Source organism: Haplochromis burtoni, unplaced genomic scaffold, assembly GCF_018398535.1.
Source record: "Haplochromis burtoni strain Fernald_Lab_line unplaced genomic scaffold, NCSU_Asbu1 Contig_11, whole genome shotgun sequence".
Classification (NCBI taxonomy): domain Eukaryota; kingdom Metazoa; phylum Chordata; class Actinopteri; order Cichliformes; family Cichlidae; genus Haplochromis; species Haplochromis burtoni.
In genome coordinates this window covers 2,149,294-2,165,237 of record NW_024582372.1, presented here as the reverse complement: position 1 = coordinate 2,165,237, position 15,944 = coordinate 2,149,294, and the positions used below count along the sequence as shown (strand labels likewise).

The following is a 15,944-nucleotide window of genomic DNA, read 5'->3' as shown; positions in this document are numbered from 1 at the left end:
CTTGCCTCAGCCCCATAATCAAAGGCAAATGGGAGTGGTGTGTATGTGATTATACCAAGAACATCTGGTGCTAGACTCCATCAAAAATGCAGGTAATAGTCAGCAGGTTAGTGATGTGAGGGCATGTCAAAGCTAGTGGCCCTAGCAACTTTGTAACATAACACAGCATTTTTTTTTAAAACTATGTTTAGAGTAATCCTTGATGGAGCAGACCATCTCTCTGGTTTACTTGAAATATACTGTGACACAGATAAGAATTTAAAGAGAAAGCTCTTAAACTCTACAGTGAGGGGATCCCATGGTTTTGGTATGCTGTGGGGGTATTTTGGTGGCATGACAACAAAGATGGATGGGTCACGTGGTTACAGGGGACAAAACCCACATCCATAGGGCATGAAATTAATGTTTACTGGTCTCCTTTGGGATTTGTACTTACTAGACTTTAACCCAATTTAATACCTATGGAAAAGTTTTGACTAACATGTTAAACTCCCCCTAACTATGATAAATATGAAATATTGTGCCAAGGTGCATCGAGGCTTCAAGTCAGTTAACTTTGGGCAATGTTCCTGTAATTTGCAAGCCATTTAATATTTAATTATACTGCATGCGGTGTCATTTGTACACTTCAAGAATGAATTTAAAACACATTTCACTCTTTCATCAGAAAGTTTTATTCAATTTGTAGCTTTATTCGAGTTCATTTCAATTAATTTCTAATTTCCTCATGTTTAGATAGTGCCTAGCTTTTTATTATTCTAGTATAATTTTGCTGATTTTATACAATGATTTCACATTGAAACAATTTTTTCTTTCCATCACAATTGCAAGATTTGTATTTCATATGTCAGGGTTTTCTTGATGCTCTAATTTAATGCAAAGAGTATTAGCTCCATTTCAGTCCAGATAGAGAACACCAATAAAGGCTTCTCAGCTATGTGTGTTCTAATTGTGCACCAGTGATTGCGTTTCTTCTGCCTTGCTTTTCACTTCCTCCGACTTGGAGTAGGACTCTTCACCCCTCTTCCCAGTGCTGCCTTAGGAGCGGCAGGGCTAGGAGTTGAAGGGGCAGCGCTCGGCGCAGGCTGAGTCTTAGGCTGAGGGATCTCGATTGGTAATTTAGGTGGGATGATTGTTTTAGGGGTCAGAGTTGGTTTTGCCTCAGGGATTTTCTCCCCATGGCGATACACACTGACCTGGAGATAAAAATAGCGAGACAAGGACATAATGTTAATACCCATACGTGCATTTACTACAGCGGTGAACACAAAAGGATTGTTTAAAGGGCTGCAGCACATTGCATCATCAATAGAAATTATTTAGGTATTTTTAATTTTAGAGAAATTTGGATTTTGTATTATTTTATTTTAATTCTGTCAAAATCAGGGTGAGCAAAAGTAACAAGGTCAAATATCAGGCCCGTGTAAGGTTTTTGTGCTGCTGCGATCAAAATATATCCCCATGTTGGGCACCAATGGAAAGAAAATATTTCTGCTGCAGATGACGGCTCAGAGTAAATTCAGTCATTTGTGTTACACAGCGGCAACACTCACCACTATATCCACAGACTCTCCTCCATATTTATTCTGGACAATCATGGTATATCTGCCAGAATCCTCCATGGAAACGCCTTTGATCGTCAGACTGGCAAACTTGCCCTGGTCCAGGGAGACCACATACTGGGAAATGAATTCAGAGGTTAAAAAAAGTGAGAAAGCCAGTGGAGGGAGTTTAGCATGATTTATTCTTTAAAATGCCTTACTCAAAGTGGCAGCATGAGCAAAAGCTGAGCACTGGTGCATGGGCTGAATGGACAAAGGGACTAATGATGTATTCCTGTCTTATCTGTTCTGCTGCACTCAACCATGCTCAACCAAAGTATGGTGAAATTGAATTGAAAAGCAATACAGATGTGCCCCATCCATATTTTTTTAGACCACCCAAAAAAAACCCTACTGTATATTGTCTCTGATACTCTAGTCTACACAGAGTACTTTATTCTGAATTGTACCATGTACTACGAGTGGTGCAGACAAGAGCCCAACATTTTAAATTGCCTCTTGTACCTGCCCACTCACTTGTAAGGTCTGGACATTTATACATTTTATGGAGTGGTACTTTCAGCAGGTTAATTACATTATTAAGAGAAACACTTGCCTTTTAATTACAAGAAATAAAACGGTCTAGTAGATTAAAATCCTAAAAATGGTAGCCATTAGCATGCTATGTGTTCTTGGTTAAATGCATTAATTTACTAGACCAATGTAGGTTAAGCTGTGTATTATTCAGGAAAAAAATATTCTAATTACAGTCATTTCTGTGATACAGATATTATAAAATCTGACAAAATGTCTAAAAAATAGTAACTTCTGCTTATTACACTACTCGAATTGACATGCTGTGTACTTCCAGAGTCAAACATGAGGATTAGATATAAAATTCTCTGGATCTTCTTATGTTCATGTTTGTTTTTCATTTATCTTCATGCATCCTGAGAAGCCTTTGTTGTAACTAAGTGCATGAGAGACACTCTAGAGGTTTGGAAAACTCATCAACAAGGGCCTCGCTTCTTGTTTTAGACAGATTATTAGCAGGTGAGGGAATGAATAAAGGAGAAAACTTGAACACAAATTCCTCCTGGACCGGGGTTTCTCAAACTTAAATCTTCAAAGCTGGTAGAAGCTGCAGGATTCTGATGCTATTGAAAGAGCTTTCGTTGACTAACGACAGACTGTAGACTTACTGTACTCTGGTTGGCAAGTAGGTTAATGAGTTATGAGGGGTAGAGTTGTTCCGTTACTGATCTAGGATTGTGCTGATAATACTGACTTTGGGGTCAGTATAGAAGCGTAGTGTAGTTTCCTGAATCTTGGTGCTCTCAGTGGTAAATACACTCACCTGCCACTTGATTAGGTATACGTTGCTAGTTTTGGATTGGATCCTGTTGTCTTCAGCTATAACATCTTTAGCAAGATGCTTAAAACATTCATCAGGGATTTTGTTTCATATTGACATGATGGCATCATGCTGCTAATCTCATGCTCCACCACATCCCAAACGTACTCCATTGTTGATCTTCTATTTTTGATCAGAATACTTAGACTAGCTCGTCTGTCACAAATAACCCTGCTCATGTACATTCAAAGTCTCACCTTTCTTCCCCCTTTTGATCCCCCTACATGCCTAAATGTACGGCGTTGCTGCCATTGGCTGATTAAATATTTACTTTAATAATTTCTTGAATCGGTGTACCTACTAAAGTGGCTGATGAATGTATAAAAAGGGCTTTGACACAATAGGGACAACATCACATTCATGAAGTTCCTAACAAGGAACTAAAGCATATCAATGGTTTTGGGGTATTGTGCATTTTATTACTACTAATCATTTGTACTAATTTAAATATACATGAAGCATGCTTTTTAGAAAGTACTTCATTACCACTTTCAGTATTACCAGAAATAGTTTTTTAATTACTGCTATTATTTTATATGAATACTGGTTTAATATCATGGTAAGTATTATAGACATTGACTTTTGAACAGACATTATCTGATCAAATGAATCTGGAGACATGATATTATGAAGCATATTTTAGTAGACACATACTGAGTGTGAAATTTCCACAAGACAAGTTAATAGAAACATTATGTTGTAATTGTGTATGGTTAATGAGATAATTAATCATGAGACAGGAGGGGAGGAGTTGAGTTTCTGAAGAGGTTAAACAGAGTCAGAGAATAAGGCAGTATTTATCGGGAAGGAATCAAATAAAAGTACAAAGCCCCGTCTGAATATGAACTGGTTGTATATGTGACTTGCAAACACAATTTAATTAGCTGAAAACAAGTTGTGAAATTTATTTTGACATAACTCCAATAACACATTTACCTGATCATCAGGCTCGACTTCCGATCCGTTCTTCAGCCATGACACCTGAGGTTTGGGGTCTCCACACACTGTACATGTTAAACTCAAAGTCTACAGAAAGCATAAAAAATACCTATTAGCAAAATGAGACCGAAAGCATGCAGTTTCACACACTTACACGCCTACCTTCTTTTCCATAATGGTGACCACATCAGGCAGTCCTCCCACCACCTTACCACGGTCTAAAACAAACAGTTGTTAACATTCTAGGTTATTCCTATTGTTTATTATATTAAGCTATTATATAAAGGAGAACAGGAGGATAAACTTACTCTTCTCAGCGTATGCCTCGGCCCTGAAAAATCAAAGCAGTTTTGTATTATTATATAAATTCTGTCACTAGCAAATCTTTATTTAGTTCAAGTTTTACTTTAGCCAAGTCGTTTCTGGTTAGCTTTCATTACCTGGCTCTGACCACACATCATTTTTTCTTTGTTTTTTTCTTTTTCCTTTCGGTTAACTAACAGTGGTCAGATGGTGTGCTACAAGGTGCTTTAGATTTACAGCCAAACCTCCTTTTAATATTGTTTACTTCAGGAGTTTCATGTATATTTCCTGGGGAAAAATGATATTGTTATGTGAGGGCTGTTGGAGCAGCATGGCAGGACCAGAGGTCAGCCACAGGACCAGATGGTTGGGGAAACTCTGCTCTCCTCTTGGCAAGTTGATGCTCAATCAAAAGGGTAACAGCGTGTCACTTGTTTCAATGTGTTTGTAAAGTCTTGTGCTTAAATGTCTCTCTTTGAATGTTAATTGGAAAAGGGATTTGGATGGTTTCCACACTGCATGCAGTGTTTAGTGTTTGCAGTCTCAATCCCTTTCCTAAAAGGATTTGCAAAATGTGTGTGTGGGTGTGGGGTTTGCTTTGGCCCAATTAGCCGACAGACCCCAAAGGATCTCTGCTACCTGACTGCTTCTATTTTTAACCAAGATTTTTATCTCAAATTATAATGCGCTGGACTCTTTCCAGACAGCCAGCCTTGGAGTTTTTGAATTTGCTCAACTTAAAGATGCAGGGTAATTTTTCCTAATGCTGTATTGATCATTTATGCAACTCGAGTTGCAGTGATTTAACAAGACTTTTCAAAACTGTAGCTGTAGGTGGAAAAAAAAACCATACTTGCATGCAGAAGTTTTACACCTCATGGTGCTCTTTAGATTCTGCTCATGCAATAGTGCCAGGGAAGTGTCTGATTCGATTTGCAGCATGCTACATTCGTGCAGCAGTGATTTAAAGCATACACACAGTTTCTTCAGTCACAGAAAAAGGAGAATAAGTCATCAAATAATATAGTGACCTAATCTGAAAATCATAACTTTATTCTGGGATTAAATCCTGAGTCAGACTTGCACAGGTCCTTACAGGGCAAAGCACAGGCTAATTAAACAACTAAAATATTCAAAACAAGCAGTTAGTTTTAGTGTAGCAGTTTGGAGTTAGGAGTGCACTGATATTTTAAAGTGACAAGTCTAATCAATGCATGGATCTACACTGATTAACACTGAGCATATAGTGGTTACAAAGGCTCATACAATCCTTCTGCAGTGTCTCAAATGATCTGAAGGCTTTGCACTGTTTGAAATGTGGAGAAACAAATGTTAATGAAATTTCCAATAGATGTTTTACTATTCAAATACAATCAGAACGAGAGAGTCGAATATACGTGTATTTATAGAAAACCTCATTCTTTACATTATTTGAAGCAGGAAAACAAGACTATTGTTTTCTGTATATGAACACAGTGTAGCCTGGGAAATCATTACTTTGAACTATTAGATGTCAAACTCACAGTTATGAAGCAAATGTGAAGGAAGCAGTGATTCATCATTAGGCGAGCCAGTCTGACACATAAAGGCACAAGATTAAAAAAAAAGAAAACAGCTTTGAGAATATAGTCTTACTTTAGTTTCTGGAACTCTGCAAAGGCTTTCTCATATACTGTTAAACACAAAAACAGAAAACAGTCACTGTCACAGCACATGCCAGTTTACTTTCCTTTAAATTTAGACACACCTAGAACCAAAATAGTCTTTATAATATCAAAACAGAATCTTTCCCTTTTCCTGCTAATGAAGATGGTAACATTTTTTTAAAGAAAATAATAGTTTTAAAATGGTGGTAATACAGGAATGCACCTTTCAGTTATAACACTCATAAATGTGTCATAAATCAAAAAAGTTAATTTGAGAAGTTTTAATGGAGATTTTTTTTTCCATACAGTGCTGTGCAAAAGTTTTGAGCCGCAGTAATTATTAAAGGTACAATTTAAAAATGGTTCTTTGCTAATTTTTCTGTTATGTGTAGACACAACACTGCTTCAACCGTTGAGTTGGTGGCCATTTTTATGCTTGAATGATACATAGGTCAGTGTTGGGTGGTTTAAACCAAAAAAAACATTCCTCTATAATTAGCCAGAAAATGAGTGAAAAGCAGCTAATGTCCAAAGAAAAACTTTTCAAAGCTTTCTGTCTTTCAAACGATTAGGGAAATAAAGAGTAGCTCAAGACTTTTGCATTGTTGTGTATGTAATCCGATCCACACTCAAATGTATGTAACTCACAAGCAGCAGTATGAAACTGGAGACTTTCATACTCAAAGACTAGCTGAAGTATAACCAGAGAGACTACACGCTGAAAGACAGCCATAAAAACAAGTGACTGTGTTATTTTCTACCCTCTTTTTACAGAGTTATCGATAAAAACAGGAATTGACTCTGGAGGGAAGGAAATAAGAGAGGAAAAGTACTGAAAGTACTGACCATCACCGCTGAGGTCCAGTGTGCGTTTATGTGAGTTTTCAGGGTCAGTGATCACGATGGAGTACTTGCCCTTGTCCTTCTCCACTGGTTCAACTACCTGTGAATCAATCAGCAAAAAAATGATCAGCCACATGACGGCAGAGGCATCAACTCAGTGTCGTGGTATTTATTTCTGCTTTGTGTGTTTTGAGCTATGATTTAAAATGAGATTAATTTAACAGGTAGGCTAATTACAATTATAAAGCTTTCTGACAAAACGATCGGAAGACACGCTACTTAATCAACTTTAATGAATTTTAAACCATTTTTATTCATTAGCTTTCCCTTGTGATTATCCCTTTAATTTATCTCAAAGTTTCCTCGTCTCTGCAAAGACACTTTGAGGACTTTTACAAGCAACACAGACGAGCAGCAGCACCAATGTCTGAGGTGCTTTACTGTCATAAAGCTACTGATGTGTGAGATTCCTCCGAAGCATATACTGTTCAGCTTTGTATAAAAGATGATAATACCTCCATTGTTGCCATAGCCGGGGTTCCACCAATCACAATCTTGTCACTGTGGGAGAGTTTAGTCTCACTGAGGAGAAGAAAAGAGAGGTTAGTGTGTGTGTTTGTGTGGTGGGGGTTTCTTTTTGAGCGAGTGAGGTAAATGAAAATCATATTTACATGCCTCGCTAATGTCATGCCGACCTCTTGCTCTTACACAAACCCACAGAAAAGACAGTGAGATGTTTTAAAATAAAAGCTTCATAATTTTTATTCAGTTTTACTTCATTGTTCTGTCCACTTTTTCTTTCATGAACCCATTTTTTAACATTTTATAATCTCTGGAGTGAACTGGAGTGCTTTTAAGTGCAGAAAAGCCTTCCTTCTCTATAGAAAATAATAGCTGTGTGATTTCTGTCACAAAACGGGGCAATTTTACTGCAATAACAGGGATAATGAAACCACTTGCCAATAGCCCATCAGAAGTTTTATTATGCGGCTTATTGTTTTTCCCACTCGCGGCAGTTTAACTTGAGGGAAAACCAGAATAATGCGTTTGTGGTCAGCATGTTTATAGGTGGACTTAAAAGAATACTCTAGTAAAACAACTACCAGGACTACAAATACTGGAGTTATGCGTATTTTCTTCCTACGTTCCTTATCTTCATCTTCGTACTCCAACTATTTGGTATTATGTTTGTATTTGTGAGGCGGTGTTAATTCTGTGTTTAATCTAATTCCTTACCCATGATACCAGGTGATGTTCATCTCTGAGGTGTAATACTTCATGTGACACTGCAGCTGAATGCCTGTTGCTGTGCAGTTTATCACAAGCTCTGCTGCACTGGCTCCTGGAGGAGGTAATAGAGGCGATGGAGGTTGTGAGGACCACGTTTGAAATCAAAGTAAAATACATGTTTTCCTGCAGCTGCTGGACTCTGTGACCTCACTATGCTGTGAAAGCTACTGCATGCAGAGATGAATTAATTGAATAAAAACAAACTTCCATTTTCAGCCATTTGTAGGATCTATTTTGAAATTCCCTTTTGTCCAGCTTGGAGAGGAAAATTCTGCTAATGAAGCAAAGAGCAGATTGTTTATATCCTGGCACTCAGTAAAGCACTTCAACCATGACAGGTTTTATTAACTTTTTTTTTTTAAGCCGTTATACCTAAAAGGGCATTTTATACTCCACAATGTCTGTGTCGGATTTTCCTCACTGCACATTACAAGTGGGCAAGTGTGTCATCCACCTGGTCACATCACCATGGTTTCCCATTATCACAGTAATGAACCCTCTTCTCCTCTGCAGCCACTGCTGTAACAGTTGCTGCAGAGCTGTCAAGTGACTGTCTCTTAAAATAGGAGTAAGATGCTCCTCCACACTGTCACTGTGACAGCGCAGTGGAATTTTAAAGTGATTTCACCACATGATGGCATGATGGCCAAATGCTTCCAGCATGACAACTTCTGCCACACGCTGATAAGTGTGTGTGTGTATGTAGCAGAGGGTTTTTAAAACAAGACCCATATCAGCCTGATGACGGATCTACCAAATCTCTCATCACTGGGGTTTGATGGTGCCATGTTAAATTTAGATAATTTGAACTGGATGCCTACAGTGGGTAGAGGGTGGTGCTGGTGGTGTGTCGTACCGTTTTTAACATGGATGTCTCTTTATGAGATTATTGGTGTGTGTGTCTGTGTGCAGAATGCAGCGACTTACCAGCCAGTTGGCTGAGCTTGTTTATGGCATCGTCAAAGACTAGAAGAAAGGCAGAGGAACACGGGGTCAGAGACGGAGCCAAGAGGATGGAAAGGCATGATGCTGCTCTCTGGTGGCTGCATTCAGAGCTCAGTAAGGAAGGTTTAATGAAAACATGGGAATCTGTTACTCTATGGTTTCCCAACCCAACATAGTGAAACAGTGTAAATACCTGCATTTGTTTTGTGAGGTACACTTTCAGCAGATTGTTTCTTGGCATACTTGTTCATGTGAAGCTCAGTCTCAGTTAATTCAAATATAAACATCTTCACATATCAAACATATTAAACTTAGGCACATCAACATCTGTGAGAAATTTGAGAAAGTGGGGTTTTGTTTTTTGTTCTTTTTTGTTTTTTAAATGAAGTGTTATTCTGGGAAGCTATTATACCTATTGAATCAGTTGTTTTACTCACAGTTTTAAGTGTTCTGGGTCTGTTACCAGATAATATCAGACTAAGTGAAATGAAGAGGTTATGGGTCCCACTGGCTATGACATCAGGATGTAAAACAATATTAACGCACTGGAAATCAAGCAATCTGAGCTATTTTGGATAGCAGATCAAACTGCATGCAAAATAGTTACATTCAAACAAGTGACACGTAGAATAAAAAAGGGAGACGAGATATTTTTGGAGGGGAGCTGCCTTTTGGAATTGACAAAAAATGTTTTTGACTAATTTTAACAGTTTTGGCACCAATCATAATTTATGAATCATTCAAGATGTAATTTGTAGACCGAGGCTTTTTTATTATTTCCTTTTTTCTTGTGTTGTGGTTTTGTTTAGAAAAAATAGGAACAATTGTTTTTCAGTATGGTAATATATCTACTTTGTATCCTGCTGCTTTTGAGGAAAAATCAGTGAAAAAAATAAACAGTTTATAACATTTTTTCCCCATGTCAAGCATTTTATTTATTCTTTTTGTAAGAATAATATACTGTAGTTAAACAATTATACTTGCTCAGTAAGACATCAAGCTAACTATCCAGACAGTGAACTTGTCATTTTTATTAAGCGGTAAGATGAACTGCAAAAATAGAGAACATGTTTACCTTTTCCAGAAATGTTTATTTGGCTCATATCTTTTCCTCTGTCATCACTGATGGTGGCTTTGTAAATTCCTGCTGTCTTCAGTGAAAACTGGAGAAGAAACAGTGCAACATAGGGAATGCAGATTTGTCAATTTTAAACACACCATGAGGACAGCGTTGGGAAAAAACAAAAACATAGTCTTTAGTGCCACAGTGTGCTCTTACCTCTTTAATTGGCAGTTTACAGACTCCTGATCCCAGGTCAGGTTTTACATCCGGGATGATCTCCGTGTCTTCTCTAAACCAGTGAAACACTGATTCCTTCTTCAAGTTAGCAACCTGTTAAAATCAATTAAAATTGCATATTATTATTTTTGAAAAACAGGAAGTGAAGTTTTATTGTCACACACACACTTTATATTTTATACAATTCATCGAACAATGCAAATCCAGATGACCAGTGATGTGCTGTATATAAAGTCTTGTTTATGTGGTAGTTTAGGAAGATCAAGAGATGTCGACGAGGCTTTTGAAAGACAAAGGAAGCAAATGCCTGCAGCAAATGGATTAAAGTGAAAAACAAATCTCTTAAATGTTAATGCATTGGTGCTTTTGTTTTCTGAATATAAAAATAATACTAATCGGAGAAAATGGTAAAACACAGTTTAATGCTTGGCTGTTTAGTTAATGAACTATATGGTAAGAGTGCATTAGCATTTGAAGAAGGGGTTATTTAAAATGCCTGTTTGCTGCAGGACAAGTACACTTATTCTTGCCTACAAAAGTCAACAAGTCAACCAGAGGTTCCCAAATGTTAGCACATAACTGTACCTCATCGACTTTTTGCAGTAATTCTCACCCACTTGATGGATTAAAACGTAAATCCTGTCTTTCAACCAAAAAAACTTGAGGCTGTTTATATTTTTCTGCAACATATTATACCCTAAATGATCCCATATTAGAAGTAGAGCATTTTTCTGAAAACTGGTTGATGTTTAAGCTTGCTCTGTTTCGATACTCAACAGTCAAATAATGAATGCATATATTTACTATATCTCTGCATAAATCAAAGATATGCTGATGTCAACTTAACTGTCCCCGAGCATATAAACGGCCACTTTAATTTTAAAATGTTCTTGATAATATACTTCATTCTAACAAGGGCAGGAAAAACCGTGACAATTCGAGTTATTATCTGTCTGGACCTTATCATTACGTAGCACTGTGGCATCCACACTTAGTCTCCATAGAATATCTGCTCAGTAAGTGAGCCTCCCATTTGTCAGACTGTAAATATTCAATAAATATCGAGTACCACTGTGTTTACCTTGCAGACCAAAGTGACAGAGCAGTCATCCCCAATCTGAAGCGATAGAAACTCACTAAAGTGGGGGCCTGTAGTGAAAAGAAACATGAGAGGAAGCCTTGAAAATGGACATAAGCTTTTACAAAACACTTGAGGAACCTTGTTATAAGCTGTATTAACTGATGTGTGGTTTTAAGGTTGCAGCTCGAGAGTTTATGTAAAGATAGTGAACTTCTCTCCTGTATGCTCACTCATTAGTTATCTCCTGGGTAACATAGTGTTGTGCTGGTCTCAGGCTAAATTAAGAACAAAGCTCTTACAAGCTTAAAATTGGATGATGTTTTGTATTTCTTACCCTCTTTGACTCTGATGTACTCTCTCCTCTGGAAATCAGCCTCAGCCAGTGCTGCCTTGAAAGCTATGTGCACATACAGATACACATAAACGGAGAATAATTAAAAGATCAAAGTGTTGCTATAGATTTTTTTTTTTTAGTGGTCCCCCATATGAGAGCAGAATCATAATTTATGAAATCAAGCATCTTTAGTTGAGTCTTAGGGAGTCCTATAGACATGAAGTTCAAACCCTTCTCTACACTAACGGGCTTAATACATTTCCATAATGGGATCTCTAATGCAGCAGATGCTAAGTCTACTGTCATACAAAAAAGCCCATTCTATACACTCTCTGCTACATGTCTGTGTTTCTCCTGGCTTAGGCTTGACAGCATACCCCCTAATTAGTACGCTGAAAAATAAGAGGCTGTGATAAGTTCTTTCTGCACACATCCACTTGAAAAAAAATAAAAAAAAATACAGTCCAGAGGGTATTGTTCTTTTTTTTGTTGAATGTAGTCGGATACTGCAGGTTTTGTGGGGTCCGACTGGGTTGGAACCACATTTGAAAGGCTGATCGTAGGACAACAGTAAACCTTGGCCCCTCTTACCATTTCCAATCAGAACCAGTGAGCTCTGTGCCTTTCCTCCTCCATCTGTGATCTGGCAGGTATATGTCCCCTCATTCTCCTCAGTGAAATGATCCATGATGAACTCAATGATCCCTGTAGCGACGTCATGAGCCATCTTGTTGGGCTGCAGAAAAATAGAGTTGTAATTTTAAAAAGCCTACTTGACGACAGACTTTGTGACTATCATAACTTTTGTGTAGTTAAAAACAGCTGACTGAACTATTGTCTTGATAGAAAAGTAGGTTGTTCACCTTGAAGCTAGAATATAAATCATTCATCTCTTCTGTTTTTATTTGCAAGGCTCACTTAAATGGTTTAGCCCATACTTTGGGACCTTTCAGTTTGAGCCTCGCAAAAATTACAGCTGAAAGAAGACTACCTGGCTAACTGATATATCATTTTCCGGACTTCATTTTCCATTTGCATGACTTTCTACACCCATGAATTTCAAGTACTGCATAGGGAGAGTGGCATAGGTAGGAACTGACTACAATCTGCGGGTAAACTAAGATGTATCTTACATCAGCTCCAGACAGTTCCTTGTTGTTTGCAAAGAATTTGTAGGTGACATTGGAAGAAATCTCCTCAGCCTGCAGCCAGAACCTCATTCGGCCTCTCTCCAGAATCTTATAGGCCAACTCAGACTTCAGCGGGATGACTAGAGGACAAGAGGGAGGAAGGGTAAGGGGTTTCAAAACATTATTGTCCTTGTTTAATGAGGAGACGAAGGAGGAGAGGACAGGAGAAGGAGAAGAGCTTAGGCAATGTGATGCAAAAGCAGGTAAGACTTTTTTTTTTTTTTTTTTTTTGGATCAAATAAAAAGAGAAATCTGCCCCTAAAAAAATAAAGAAATCAGAAATCTTCAAAGGCAGAAGAAGAAAGAAAAATAAAAGCATAAAAGAGGGAGAACGAGAAATGAAGTGAGCAGGTAAGACAGATTAGGACTCAGAGGAGAAAGTTTTAAAGAAGAGATTAAAAAGGACAAAGAGAGAGAAACTCAGAGAGATTGAAAGAGTCAGCCAAAGGTACCTACCTGGGTGTCTGATATCATAACTGAGCGCCAGCATCTTTACCAACTCTATAAGGCACAGACACATTATTTTATAGACACAGACATGCAGTTATCAAACATGTGACATTTTATACATTGGTCTAATTTTACCATTAGCTTCGATGAGGTACCAGATAAGTCAGGGAGAGGAAAATCAAGGAACAAAAACATTAAAACTGAAGCTTAAAGCTGAAAGAACAAAATTACATTGTGACTCATAACTGGCCCTGAATGCTTACCCTGAAACACAGCCTGTATTATGAGTTGTTGTTTTATTGGAGCCTCACCAAGTACCTGTGATATAACTGAAATGAATGAATCCTTGCGTGCTAGAAGTTCAGAAATTATTGCAAGTTACAGTGGAATAACTGTAGGCCGAATGGGAAGCAATCAGTGGAAGCCACGTATTATAGCCTCGTAGCAAACTGGTGCAATAGAAGGAAAAGCGTTGTGAAGCTTTCTGACAGAAATCCTTTTGCAACGAAGATCTGGTGGTAAAACATGTTCAGTGCCCCAAGCTTGGAGAAATAATGCGCTCTGCTAGTATCATCAGATGTGTAATGAAATTGTTTGTTGCCTACATGCCAGGCTGATTGTTTTTAAGTATGCTCTCACTGCTTTCATCTTTTATTGCATTCTACACACTGCCTTAGTTCTCCGATACAGTTTTCTTTTGATTTTGGCTCAAGTCTGCGCTTTTGATGTAGTTATTAGGGTGTTGCTCTACAGCTGTTCAAATTTTCACGATCAAGGCATGAGTGGTATTTGCATGCAATAGTTTAACAGAGGTAGGAAACGGATATGGAATGCAAACTAATGCGATGAGATGATTAAGATAATAAAGGCAACATCGCAAATTACCATAAGTCAACAAGGGCAAATGAGCCATGAGTATAGAATACAAATAAACATAAACATGAGAGATTTCATTAAGTCTAAGTTGCAGATTCTTTTACAGATTTTCAAATTTTGCATGACAGTTGACTGGGTGCCTAAGCATCAGAGCCATCCTTACTTAGCAATGAATTGAACCTACCTTCATTAGAGATTGTGTAGCTGGATGACACTCCCTCTGTGTTTGTGACAGAAACAGAATACGTCCCAAAGTCCTCCTTATCTGGGTTCTTGAAGATCAGCTTAGAGCTGCAGTGGAGGGCGGAAGAGAAACACAGACACACACAGTTAGAGAGATTGTTCAAGCTGAAATTGAATGCAAATGTTTGATGCCATATGCATGTTATATATGTGTGTGACTGTGGTCTTACTGGATGCCCTCGGATTTAATCACTACCCCTTTAGAGAAATCTGTGATTTCTTTATAATCTTTCTTCCAGATGAACTTGGAGCCTTCGTTTATCTGGCAGGACTCGAATGACAGAACAATGTCACCTGACTTCTCATCCACCACACAGGACACCTCCTGGGAACCTTCAATACACAGATAAACATAGTTTTTAGACTCATTTTTGTCTCCAGTTAATGCCCAGAAAGCCTAAACAGCTATTAATGTGAGCTTTGATATTTGATGGATTGATATCACATGTGTCCACTCGCTCTTAAACTCTTGCTTTCACCACTGTCAACAATAGTGCAACACTCACTCAAAGCAAAACCATAGCACTTTGTATGCTTTACAAAGAGGAACTTGGAGACACATATTTATGAATTCTAATACCCTAATATTCTAATAGTAAGGTATTCAGTTTCTGTCTGCTGTTAAATGTTACCTGCCACGGCCTTGGCAGTCACAGGGTCAGAGGCCATTGAGGCCATACCCACTCCAGCAGCATTGACTGCACGCACTCTGAACACATAGGTAGTGCCCACCTCCAGACCTGTTACCTAGGACACAAACAGACAATCTGTTGCTAGGGGGAGTGGAGGTGTGAACGTCTGTAAATGGGTGTGGTAACTTTCAACCTGTGCAAAATTGACAGGTAAATAAATTATGACATAATAACAGCATATTCTATTCTGAATCTAACAATACTATTTATTTTGTTGATCACTTGGTGCTGTGAATGAATGTAAAATATATCATCCTTTAGCCCAGCCGCAGCTGGATCTATTATTATAATTCCCCTTGTTCTTTTAGGCAACTTACCCTAAATATTAATAATGCATGAGTAATCCGTATTGTTTCAAAGCATATTTTTATTAGATCACTAAATGGTCTTGGTATTATTATAATTATTCTTGTCTTATTTTACTTTACTGACTTTCCATTATCACACATAAGTGATTCACCTTTAACAGATTTTCTTTTTGTACCATTTCACCAAGTAATTACTTGGTTCATCCACTAGATGTCAGTGTCACACAGTTTTTTGTACCTACACTGCTGCAGTTTTGGTAGTGGTAAATGAAGTGCTGGAAAAAGTGGATGAAAATTGATGTTTTGGGGGAAAAAAGTTCATTAAAGATGAAGAAACACACTGTTACATAATAAACATCATGCACTGCATTTTACACTTGTTTCAGCAGTGCCAACATTTAGTCTAACCTATATGGCGCGATATGGCAGCCTCGCTTCTGTCAGTCTGCCCCAGGGCAGCTGTGGCTACAACCGTAGCTGCCTCCACCAGTGTGTGAATGTGAGAGTGAATGAATAGTGGCATTGTAAAGCGCTTTGGGTGCCTTGAAA

General features: G+C 38.0%; 1 protein-coding gene across 1 annotated transcript in view; it reads right to left on the bottom strand.

Annotated features, from left to right (window-relative positions):
- Positions 1–650: 650 nt before the first annotated feature.
- myom2b (myomesin 2b) overlaps positions 651–15,944 on the bottom strand; it is a 29,542-nt gene continuing 14,248 nt past the window's right edge. The window contains exons 20-39 of the mRNA XM_005915121.2: positions 15,028–15,142; positions 14,566–14,728; positions 14,337–14,443; positions 13,283–13,327; positions 12,770–12,906; positions 12,228–12,372; positions 11,637–11,699; positions 11,303–11,370; positions 10,201–10,314; positions 9,997–10,084; positions 8,904–8,942; positions 7,923–8,028; positions 7,202–7,268; positions 6,690–6,786; positions 5,833–5,869; positions 4,203–4,225; positions 4,057–4,112; positions 3,892–3,981; positions 1,554–1,679; positions 651–1,196 (exon numbers count right to left, since the gene is read on the bottom strand). Of these exons, the coding sequence (XP_005915183.1) occupies positions 987–1,196; positions 1,554–1,679; positions 3,892–3,981; positions 4,057–4,112; positions 4,203–4,225; positions 5,833–5,869; positions 6,690–6,786; positions 7,202–7,268; positions 7,923–8,028; positions 8,904–8,942; positions 9,997–10,084; positions 10,201–10,314; positions 11,303–11,370; positions 11,637–11,699; positions 12,228–12,372; positions 12,770–12,906; positions 13,283–13,327; positions 14,337–14,443; positions 14,566–14,728; positions 15,028–15,142 (1,896 nt within the window). The 3' untranslated portion in view covers positions 651–986. The remainder of the gene's footprint in view (positions 1,197–1,553; positions 1,680–3,891; positions 3,982–4,056; positions 4,113–4,202; positions 4,226–5,832; positions 5,870–6,689; positions 6,787–7,201; positions 7,269–7,922; positions 8,029–8,903; positions 8,943–9,996; positions 10,085–10,200; positions 10,315–11,302; positions 11,371–11,636; positions 11,700–12,227; positions 12,373–12,769; positions 12,907–13,282; positions 13,328–14,336; positions 14,444–14,565; positions 14,729–15,027; positions 15,143–15,944) is intronic.